The sequence below is a fragment of the Dendrobium catenatum genome, unplaced genomic scaffold, assembly GCF_001605985.2.
Source record: "Dendrobium catenatum unplaced genomic scaffold, ASM160598v2 fragScaff_scaffold_1448, whole genome shotgun sequence".
Classification (NCBI taxonomy): Eukaryota; Viridiplantae; Streptophyta; class Magnoliopsida; order Asparagales; family Orchidaceae; genus Dendrobium; species Dendrobium catenatum.
Genome location: NW_021319910.1, coordinates 787,914 through 800,539, shown reverse-complemented (window position 1 = coordinate 800,539; position 12,626 = coordinate 787,914). Strand labels below are relative to the sequence as shown.

Sequence of the window (12,626 nt, the reverse complement as noted above, 5' to 3'; positions counted from 1 at the left end):
GGGGCAGATCTAAAAAGATTTGGTTAGAAAATATTAGGAATGACCTTTTTTTATTAGATTTAAACGAGAATTTGACTTTTAATATGACACAATGGAGAAAAAGAATTCATGTAGCCGACCCCACGTAGTGGTATAAAGGCTTGATGTTGTTGTTGTTGTATAAGACTATTGAAAAAGTCTATATATATACCTCCACACCTTGCACATAATTAAATAATAAATTTCAAAATCATTTTTTTATATTTGTACTTTTCTACATCATATTAGAGCCAGGTTAGCGTTTTACTCTTTCAATCTTTGTTCTCTTTTTCTTCTTTCTTGCTAAGATTCTTTCTTCTCTTCATTATATTTGATTTCCTTGACTTTTCTTCCAAGGAGTCGATCAAAATGAATGGTGAAAATAAGATAAAGGTAGAAATCTAAGGAGGGACAAATCTCATATCACTTGAATGAAAGAAACTAATTAAGGTGATTATGAAGACTTTCCTGAAAGAAAAAGGTCCATGACCTTGTAGATCCTCCTCCATAGCCGAATAATCCAAAATCATTACCTTAGGATAAAGATGATTCCATAATCATGAAATGGTTGTAGAATATCATAATGTTTGAAATCAGTGAGCCATTTATGTTCCTATCTATGGCAAAAGAAATTTAGGAATGTCGTCAAATAAATATACTCAAAAGTGATGGATGTTTCCCTCATCTACAAGTTCAAAACTAAGATCTCAACAACCAAGCAAGGTAATATTTCTATTATTAAATACTTTAACACGATTAATGTTTATTTACTTGAACTAAATTATTACCAAAATTTCAAAATGACATGCTACGATGATACAATAATTCTCAAAATGTGAAGACATTTTCAAAAGAAAAGAGCAAGATCCATCACCTTGTGGATCCTCATTTGGAACTAAAAAACCAAAGTTTGTACTTATGAATGAAGCTGATTTATTAGTGAATATCATGATGCCTAAAATTAGTTAATCATTTATGCTCTTGTCTGCTGCAAAAGAAGGTTGGGATGACATCAAACAAACATACTCAAAAGTGAAGAAAATTGCCCTCATTTACAATATGAAAACTAAAATTTTAACAATCAAGCAAAGTAACATTCCTGTTATTGAATATTACAATCAAGGTTTATTGGCTTGATTTGCACTATTACAAAGATCTCAAGATAAACATGCTGTTATGATAAGATAATTCTCAAAAAATTTATAGAAAGAGAAAATGTATTTAAATTTCTTGTAGGACTCAATACTAAATTCAATTGAGTTCATGTCTAAAGCTTAAGTAAAGAAAACCTACTATCATTAAATGAGATTTTCTCTCTAATACGAACCAAAGAAAGAAGAAGGATGATAATGCTCAACACTTCAATCTCCAAAACATCTTCCATAACAACTATTGAACTTCAAGATAAGGGACTTACTATTGACTCTTCCCTAAAAAAAGACAAGCTTTTATCCAAAGGCAATCTATAGTGCAATTACTACAAGAAGAAAAGAAAGATTAAAGAAAAATTGTGAAAACTCCATGGAAAGCCACTAGATTATGGTGGAACAAATATGGCAGGTCTGTCTTATCGAATCCAAAAGGCTCATCCTGAAAGAAATTGACAAACTCAAGAACTTCATCAATTCTCTGGAAAAACAACCTGATTCATGCTCTCTAACTCAAAATGATGACTACTAACTCTTATGTTTTTAATCTCTTACATAATTCCCCTCAGCCCTAAATACAAGATGCAGGAGCTACTACGCGCATGAACAACCTTGCCAACCTTTTCCAAGCCCCAAACATTACCCCAACAATAAAAACTAAAAATAGTTGATGGTCCCCTAACAATTGTTGCAGGTTAAAGAATTGTTTCAATTTTTTCCACATTTATTTTCAATAATATATTGCATGTTTCTCGTCTTGCGGTAAATCTTGTATCTATAAAAGGTGTATCTATAAAAGCACTAAAAATCACAACGGCAAGGTAACATTTTTTACTAATCATTATGTATATCGGGACTTCATTACAAGGAAGGCGATTGAGTAAGCTAGAGAAAAGAATGAGCTATATGTTCTTGAAGAGAGAAACCACTTATCATATTTTTCCATTTCCACATTCAATATAAAATTCATTGCTTATGATTTAGCTATCTAAATCCATTAATTAATTGGTATTTAGTTTGCAACACTATTAAAATTTATTTTTTGAATTTAAGTTTGATGCCAGCAATTATTCCTAACCTACTTGCATACTGAAATCCATCTAAATTTTACAGGGTTTGATTGATGTTCATGATTGCTTGTTGCATATGGTATAATAATATTGATACTCTAACATTATATTTTCTTTCGTTTATCCCTAAAGTAGTACTCAAGCTCCATTTAGCACCTGTAAAGTAAATCATACTTACTGATGGCGAGAAGAATCCATTATGCATCAGTAGTTACTATCTGGTTTTGGGCAATATTATTGGTGCTGTTTGTATATACAATTCGAACTGTCTTTATTGATGTAATTTGATTTTTTTTTAACAGATACAAGCAGCAATTTTATGCCAAAAACTATGTTAGCCTATTCCCTACAAAATCCTTTTGTTTATTTCCTGGAAAACCATGTTTCACTGCATGAATTCTTCATGCTCTAATTTCTGCATTTACAGAATTTTTCACATTGCAGACTTTTTTTGTGTTTCTGGTTCAGTTGATCACCTAATGAGCCGCCTTTTTTGTTTTTTAGAATGCACTTTCAGGTTAAAAACTTAGAGCTCTAGGACCACTCAAAATTTCGGTATTAGGAGGCTAAATAGAGGTTAACAAAGATTGCATACTTTGATTCCTCAATATATGTGGATATTATATTTTGATGTTGTAATATTTCATCCCTTCGAAAGGAAAATGGAATATCTTCTACTTAGGATTCATTTGGGACGGGTTTTTTACTGCTTCTTAAAGCAGCTTTTTAGAACAAAATTTTAATTTCTATATTAAAAAGTTGGTTTAAGAAGCAGTAAGAAAGCCATCCCAAATGAAGCCTTAGAGTAGAAGTTTCGATCTCTTTTAATATGTCCATTGTTATCTCACACATACAAAGGACATATTTCAGGTATTGCTTTTTTTTTTTTTTCGTTTGCAGTCTGATTAAACTTTCTAACTATGTTCAATTGTTCGTACTAATTTGTGATGTTGGTCTCAACCTCAGTCCTCACATGCATTTAATTCAGCTTATGGTTCCTTCAAACAGTTGCATGATTTGATTAGAATGGCATAATGATATTGGAAATAGGAGCAGAAATATTAATCACATCACACTTTCTTATTTGTCCATGCACCTTATTTTGACCGCTAGTTTGTCTAAATCTTCAGTGCTCTTAAATTCTTTTTTACAAGTGATACAAAAATCTAATCCATCAATGTATTTAACGTTTTCATTAATTTGCCACATGAAATGAGGGATTAGCTTAAGAAGGGACCTATACATATCGGGAAGTGGTTGATTTACAGTTGTTACAGCACTCTTGGTACTCTTACATTTCTTTGAAACATTTTGTGCTCGGAATGAAAGATTAGCTACATGGGAGATGCCAAGACTATGACTGTATAACATGCATTTCTTATCTTAAGATTTACCATCAAAGACAGATGTAGTTGACATTTTATCTAATAACTGGACTAAACTTGATTCTATAGCCCTCAAATGCGTCTTTATTAAATATTCCTACACTCAACAAGGGTATATGTGTTAGCATCTTGCCACCAAAAAATCCTTCAAAATATGTCACCTTTGATGAGAAGCAAAGTTTTTTCAATCAAATTATTACTTAATAGGAGAATTATCATTTGAAAGATAAGTTTGATGAAATCTCTTTCATCTTGACATTCCAATAATATAAACTCTAACAATTCTGGCACTATACCCCTTCAAGTCTATATAAGAAAGAATAAGCCTAACCTAAAACTCTAGCAAGCTCAAGACTTGCAACCATTAACTTGTAATGATAAGAAAGAATAAGCCTAACCAAAAACTCTAGCAAGATCAAGACTTGCAACCTTTAACTTGTAATGATGATCAAACCATCACTATATATTATCCTCTATATTCTCTCTCTCAGTACACATCTTTTTTTTAAAAAAATTATTTCCCATGAAGCCTTTTTATAAAAATAAGCTCTAATTCCATTATAATACCACAAACCCTCTTTAAGGCACTTGAAAATAAGAATGAGAAGAATGTCATGATAGAAAAAATGGATGCCCCGGAAAAAAAAATTAAAAACTTTGGTGATCGTTAACAATAAAAAAGAAAGATAATTATAAGATACAAATGATTTTTTAAATATAGAGCAAATGAAAATCCAGAATGATATAAAACAAAATTAGTAGTAAAAAAATACGCTTAATCAAATAGAATCGATTACCGATAAACTTTTGTTCCTGTTGCAAAAATGAATATAATAAGGAATGTAATTTCTTTTATAGCCAATCATGGATGGTTCCATGCAGTAGTATGATGTAGAAAATGCTTTCATGAACGAGGAATTTGAAGAAGAAATCAAAATGAATACATAACATGAATTTGATACTGCTTTCACAAAGAACAAAATGTGCAAATAGAAAAAAGACAATATTGCCTTCAGCAATCTGAGAGATTAATTCGTAGATTCACAAAAGTCATAAATAAAGCCCGAAACAAATGAAGCAAAGTACATCATAAAATCTTCATAAAACAGTCCATTGATAGTAAATTTTCAATTTCTCGTTATATTAATTGATGATATAACTATTATCAGCGATGACAATATAGAAATAGTGGTTCAAGAAAAAGCTTGCTGAAGAATTTGATATCAAGGAGTTCGGCAAGCTCAAATACTTCTTGCGCATAAAAGTTGCTCAATCATAATAAAAAATATTCCTCTCAATAAAAATATCATAGATCTACTAAAAAAGACTGATCTGAAATTCAGAAACCCCAACTAAATAAAGTCAAAAGCTGGAAGTAAAATGAAGAAAGAAAAGAAGTAGACATAAGAAAATATCAAAGATTAATTGAAAAACTAATCAATCTCACACATCTCCAAACATCACATTTGCAGTAAGTCTCTTCACTCAATTCATGCACAGACCTAAAAAATCTCACCTGCAAGCTGCTTCCAGAATCCTTAAATATTTTAGATCAAGTATAAGGGAAGGAATTTTATATAAAAAGCGGGATAATTTACTAAGCATAATTGGCAGTGGATTGAAAATCGATTACTATATATTGTTTTTTTTTTAAGGATATCTCATAGCATGAGCAAAAAATAACTTGTTGTTTCAAGATCTAATATTGAATCTTAATTTAGAGCTATTGCCCAAAGAAACTATGAGCTTCTATGGATCAAAATTGTCTTAGAGTACTTAAAAATCAAATATGAAGGGCCAATAAATATATACTATGATAATAAATCTATCATTAGCATTACTCTTAATTCAATACAACATAATTGTACCAAGCATATGGAGGTAAACAGACATTTCATAAAAGAGAAACAAAAAAAGTGAATTTATTTGTACTCTCTATATGTGCCAACAGGAAATCTACTTCCTTACATTCTCAACAAATCGTTCTACAACTCCACATTCAAAAATACATATGCAAATTTGGAATGGTAGATTTATACCATTTAATTTGAGGAGTAATGAAGTGTTGAAAGACCGTGAGAACCACAATTCAACCAATCATGGTAGGAATTCTTGAGCACATGAATTAATGATTCTAACAATTTGATCAATCTTCTTAGATCTCTATTTCGTGTGCATCCCCTTCTTCTTTTAGCCATCAGCTCCTCGTGGAGGGTTTTTTTTTTAATTAGCTTTAATTTATTTTCATTATAAGACTTTGGAAAAGTTTATATACACTTTCACATAGTGGAAAAAATCAAAGAATAAAATTCAAAATAATTTTTAATATCCTAATTTTTCTTGCATGATTTATGTACATCTCATCAATCTAACTACATAAGAAACTCCAATATAAAATGTCCTACCTCGGTACTGGTTGCATGTAATGTAGTAAAAAATTTTGTAGGAAAAAAATGTCTAATATAAAGGTCTATATTTCTAGGATGTGCTATATGCACAAATGTCAAAAAAGAAACAGATGACGCATAAAAGAAATCATCAATAAACAATTTCCATACATAAAAGCCGTATGGGGAAAACCAAAAAGAAAAAAGACGAGGTATAATTCTTAAACATCAGATAGAAATTCACAAAATAAAAAATTAAGAGGCAAACAAGTGTATACATTCAAGGAAAAAACAATTTTTCAATTGCCACTATTATGCACTTTCCAATATTGATAAGCAAGAAAATCATTTTCAACTTTCCCAGGAGAAACCTATACCAAGCTTTTGCAAACTTAAAGTAAACAAAACAAAGGTATTTGAAAAGTACCTGATATCAATGGCTAGTACATCAGAATTCGCCTGGGGAGGTGGAGCGGAATAATTCGGTGCATAAGCCTGTAAAAGAAATAAGTTACAATCCTTGCATATGCTGGAGAAGCTAACATCATACTTATAAATTTTATATGGTACATTTGAAGAAACTTGTAAACTTTGTTTATGGCAGAAGTTGCTAAAACTATTTTGCATCAACTAATCATCATCATCAACTAGCTTACACCAACTTGTTAAAAAATTGTCAGAATTCGTATAGTAGTTGAATGATTAAAGGACTATAATTTCCCAAAGCAGGTAATGATTCCTTCTTGATAGAGGTCTTCTTTCTTGATATTATTATTTCTTCCTTCTTTGTATTGCACTTAATTTGTTTTCTCGGCGAGTTCAACCGTAAATTGAAATGGGATTGGTTAGAAGGGGGATCTAAAAGTAGAAGAGTTAAGAGTTTCTTTTGGAGAGGAACCAAAGAAGTTCCAAGTTGAGAAATTCTAGGCAGATAATCGGAGGGAGAGATGAGAAAGCAGAGAGGAGAAAAATTAAGGGCAAAACGAGGAATCAGCTTCAATATTTAATTCAAAATATAATTACTTGGCTACATTAACCCTATTTATAAAAAAGGAGTTAAATGGATAAAATTAAATGAATTTGAAATTTAAGTAATATAAATCCTAACAATAGAATAATCCTCCAGAAAAGTATAATTCTAAAGACAAAAATACTAGCAAAATAAAAACGCAATCTTTAGTCATGTGAAACACTTGCCCATAATTATGTTGTCGATGGAGGAGGTGGTGTTAAGCTGGGCTCATGTTATACCTCTCAAATCAAAAAAAAAAATGAAGTATGAACACATGAAGTAGGATTCGGAGGTTTTATTTCCTAATATTTCCATGCAACATACAACTTTTCCTAATTAATGCTATAAAAAAGAATCCAATGGTCACATGACAATTACATTAGTTGTAAAATGAAAGTTACCTGCATAATTAGTAACAAAGCGCACAACAATAAAAGAATATGAAGAACAGCCGTTTCTTAATCATAATTTGCTTATGAAAAACATCAATAATGATAGAAGGAATCTCAAGCTTTTCCTTAACAATATCATCAGAAATGATCTTCAATTAAGCTCGAAAATAGTCTCAAGTACAATCACAAGTTTAGGCTTAGCAAGAGACACAATAATTGATAATTGAGTATCATCATCAAGCTATCTCTATAATTCAGTTCATCAACAAAGACATTCTCAATTACATGGGTCAATCTACAAGATAATATAGCAATGTTGAAACAATTTTGAATGAGTGCAGTTGACAAAAAAGTTCCTAAACCTGCAAATTTCTCATGTAGTGTTTTGAAGTTGTGCAGTTTACATTGATTTCTGAAATTTTGAAGTTTGAGAAATTGGTGTCAAATGAGATGAGTCATAATCATTCTGATGATATGGATTTGGATGGATAGATGATTACATATATAATCATCCTACAATTTGAGTAGAAGACGATGACTTTGATAAAAATCTTCACTTGTACATCAAGTTTCTTCACAAACTGATTCATTAGATTTGTAAAACGATCAACCCATTATAGGAAGATTGCACATACTCATGAGTATAATATAGTATCGAGCAAAACCTGATTTCAGGTAATTATGATATTGATAAAGATTATGGGTTGATACATGTGCAACCTTGAAATCAAATTGAATCATTAGATTTGTGTGATTTTGAAATTGTGTTTAAATTACCTAATATAAATCCCAAGCATAAACTTGGCATTGATAACCAGATAATCATTCTTCAAATGACCATTGGTATTTGATGAAGGAATCGAAAAAAGGTTATTGCTTAGGGTTAGGATTTAAGGTTCTAAGACCTAGCGGGGAGTGGGGGGTGTTAGTGAGAAATGGGGAAAAGTCGACTGTTTTAAAAGAGAATGATGGGTAGAGACTGAGCATGTAGATTATAAGTTTCCTTGTTCTTTCAAAGGAGCGGCGAGATGGAGGAAAGCGGTGGCATGGGAGCTAATGTGTCATGGAGATTGAAAAGTGGGTAAGGGTGGACCAGTGGGTTGAGTTGATGATGATATAGGATGATTAGGATTTAAGATTGATTATCTTCATAAATTTCAACTTAGACACCAAAATTTGTTGGCTCCTTCTTCATGGAGGTCTTCCTGTTTGATGTTTTTCCTTCTTCCCATTTGAAATTACATTTGGTTTGCTTAATTTTTCCTTGAATCCAACCATTAACAATTTATTAGGCATGCAAAGAGAGAAACCTAGAGAGTAAGGCAAGAGCTTTGATTAGAGAAGAAACACGAGGTCAAATATGACAAGAAATTCGAGAAGAGATAGAGGACAAAGAGTAGAGAAACAAAGAGGAAAAATGAAGAGGAAAAGGAGGTATTAGCATCAACATTCAACTCAAAATAATAAATGGATTTCATATCCTTATTAGTAGAAATAAGATTATATAGATAAAACTAAATTAATTCAAAATTAAAATAAGATAAATCCTGAGAAAGAAATTAGTTTTGATGAATACTTTGAATTAATCAGCAGGTCCCAAAACACAAACTACTTAAACATTCCTATAGTAAATTGAAAAATAAAACAACTCATCTGCATGTTTGATTCCATAAAAATAGAATGTAAGAATATTGTCAGATAAATTCAAAACAATATCATGTTGTTGAAGCTTTGTAATTTCTGAGCAAAAACCTACTCTGTTTAGCACTCTATTGCCTATAGTTTATTTATATAAGTAGCACAAACCCTTAATAGTATGACAGTAAATAGAAAAATAGATAAACGATCAGTAAAAAGCCTGAAAAATAATCTTTCAAGAAAGAACAGTCAGCAAGCTAAGACATGAAAGCTGCAGTCAAGCAATTCCCATATCAAAAACTTTATGGCAAGCTTTATTGGATTTAAGGGCAAAAATTGAAAGGCAGCTAGTAATAAAACCAAGTTAGGCAAGTGCGTCTCAAGCTCAAGTTGTTATATTTACCTGGTTGCATATTTCACATGTAATATCCCCTTTCTTATTGCACCACTTCTGTATACACTTCCTGTGGGCAAACTGCAAAAAATGAAGTAATCAACGTTTAATCCCAATTTGAACTTAAAATACACATCGTAAAGGCTTTAGAAATTAAGCTTGACGCAATCAAAACCTAAAAGCATTAAGGGATTAAGATGTTGAGGGCTTAAAAGTAAAAAATTTAGCAAAAACAAAGAGATTTCAGATGTTGAGGGCTTCAAAGTAAAAAAGCTTTCAAATGAAAGGAATTCTTATTACATAGAGCACAAAAAAAAATTTGTAAGACTCGAGTTGAATTAAGCATCCAAAAACCATAAAAATGAATGCTAAAGCAACAACTCAAGTTTCAGCATGAATCTAAAGACCAAAAACCTTAGAAATGAATGATAGAGAATCAGCAATCATGTAAACCTCAAACTTTTAAATTAAAATTGAGCCATCCATAGCAATTTATGAATATGCTCATCTAGGCACCTAAAAAAACACAATGTGGTACCTTTCGATCAAATTAGCACTAAATTCATAAAAATATTATATTACCATTTCCCATAGCATTTATTTGTGTATCATTAACATTAGCATTACATCTATATTTGCATTATTCTTAATGATGTTATTTGAACATAGGAGAATGACAAATGTCATCTAATTAAGGGCCCTTAATGAACTTTTTTTTGGAAGAAGATGAACAAGTTCAGATTTCAGGGGCCAAACTGCAATTTTTCCACTGAAGAAAAACTACCACAGATAAATTTCATCATATCATTTTTTACATCATAAAAATTCTATCTTTTTAGAGTCTTTCCTATCCTCAACATTAAATGAAAATGCTCAGGTAAGTCTTTATCATGTTCTTCTAGTGACAACATTTGAAAAACAACAAATCAAGAAATATGTCCCATCATTCCTCTCCAAAGAGACCGCATAATAGTACTTCTTACCACACCAATTATATCTAACAATTATAACACGAGCTAAGAAAACCAATTTATCTCGGGTATGTAAATGCACAATGATTTCAATACAAAGAATATGATGGCTAAAAAATGAACAAACTGTCCAACAAAAATTCATTAAGCCCGTCATATCCTTGACTAAATATTTTCCATGTATTTCTAGAAGATATCCTCACTGAAAAACTTATTGAAAGCAAGAAAAACACCAAGCCACTAGCATTATTGAAAATTCCAAACCATTGATTCAGGTTAAACCTAAAAGGCTTCATATAAAACTAATCTTTTTTCACATAAAGAAATGATAAAAAATGAAAGAAACAAATGCAAATCATGGCAAGCCAAAATAAAATTTCTGCTAGAATACAAGAGAAATAGAATAAAAAATTATAGATGTTACCAATCCTTCCATTTGTTCAACAATCCAAAACAAACAGATATGTGATAAATTCAACGTCTATAAGCACAAAGAAAACCCAGTCAACAGAAAAAATGGAGAAACATTTTGAAATAAGTTAAAGGTCAGGAAAGTAAACTAATAACCTAAAAGAAACACTCTGAAGAAAAAGGAAAAGCACATACTCGCATCTCCGCCGAAAACACATCTCAGAAAGAAAGAATCCAGAAAAATGCACCTTTTTGCATCACAAGCATGAATCATAAAAACTTATAACCAAAAAAATCTCTCATACCACAAAAATACACTTTTTTCCGCTAGCCGATCACTTACCACAAGAACAAGCAGGATGGTATATAAGAGATGAAGAGCAAAAGAAAAAAAAAAAATCTTGAAAAATGAAAAAAAAAGTAAGGGGAAAAGGACCTTAAGGGTTCCACAGCAAGCGCAAGGGCTCTCCATGTCACTCTCCAACCCTTCCTCCTGGCAAATTCTGCACTCAACCATCTCCCTCCCTCCTCCCTTCTTCTTACTACACCTCGCCTCTTCCTTCCAGTTCTCCGAGCACTCCCCCTCCCCCTCCGCCCCAACCGTAGCGCTGTAACCGCCATCGCCTCTAGCCGCCGGCACATTTCCACCTTCGAAGCAGGCGGACGCGATGATCCTGTCCACACAAACCATAAACTCGCCCACAACCCCTCTCTCCATCTCCTCTCCCTCTCTCTCTCTCTCTCCAGTACTCTGCTTTCGGTGGTGCAATGAGTATGAGCGTAAATGGCAGACCGAAGTGGGGAACCAAGGGGGTACTTTTACTTTAGAGAGAGAAGGGCAAGGGGAGAGAGCGCGGAAGGAGAGAGCATGATCTTATTAAATTACATAAATGCCCTCCCATGGAACGGCCAAATTGGGCAATAAGCGGAGAGTGGAAATTGAAACTAATTAATGCTGTGATCTTTGAAAAGTCATTTCAATTCTCCTTAGGGTTCACGTTCACCTAACCCTAAACTCCGCATTTTCTTTCCTTGAATGGCATTGGTGTAATTTTCTTTAAGCAAAAAATAATATATACCCACAAAAATAAATAATTTATTTATTTATTTTCTTGTTTCATAATTATTTATTGAGAATTTCATGAAAATAAATAAGGATTGTGATTTTATAACACATCAAGCTTTTATCCCACTATTAACATAAGCCAAATCTAAAATCTCGACTCTCCTAATCAGATCATCAAAAAACCGACGTTTTATGTGACCAAACCATCTAAGACGACTATATAATCTTATCTACCACTAGAGCTACTCCAACATTTTCACATATATACTTATTTTGTATTACGTCTCTAAGAGTAAGGCGTTTCACCTACCTAAGCATACTCATCTCTGCAACAGTTAACTTAATTATATGCTTCTCTTTTAATGATCAACATTCTACGCCATGAAAGCAATGTATGTCTCATCACCATCTTATAGAAATTTCCTTTAAGTTTGAGGGGCACTTTTCTATCACATAGCAGGTCTGATACATTCGTCTACTTCAACCATACAACTTGAATTCTACTAATAGCATCCTCATCTATTTCACCATAACTTTGGACAATATATCTAATATATCTAAAACTAGTACTCTTTATTAATGGCTTGATCGCCCAAAGACACAATCCCCCCACTAGAACTATTACTCTAAAACTACACTATATGTATTCAACGTTAGATCTACTCAAACGAAAATATTTAGACTCTAAAGTTGACATCCATAATTCAAGCTAGTTTACCTTCAATTCTCTCTCT

General features: G+C 32.0%; 1 protein-coding gene across 1 annotated transcript in view; it reads right to left on the bottom strand.

Annotated features, from left to right (window-relative positions):
- Nucleotides 1-11,725, bottom strand: part of LOC110095297 — a 19,361-nt gene extending 7,636 nt beyond the window's left edge. The window contains exons 1-3 of the mRNA XM_020820772.2: nucleotides 11,263-11,725; nucleotides 9,454-9,525; nucleotides 6,436-6,503 (exon numbers count right to left, since the gene is read on the bottom strand). Coding sequence (XP_020676431.1) covers nucleotides 6,436-6,503; nucleotides 9,454-9,525; nucleotides 11,263-11,544 — 422 coding nt within the window. The 5' untranslated portion in view covers nucleotides 11,545-11,725. The remainder of the gene's footprint in view (nucleotides 1-6,435; nucleotides 6,504-9,453; nucleotides 9,526-11,262) is intronic.
- Nucleotides 11,726-12,626: the final 901 nt, after the last annotated feature.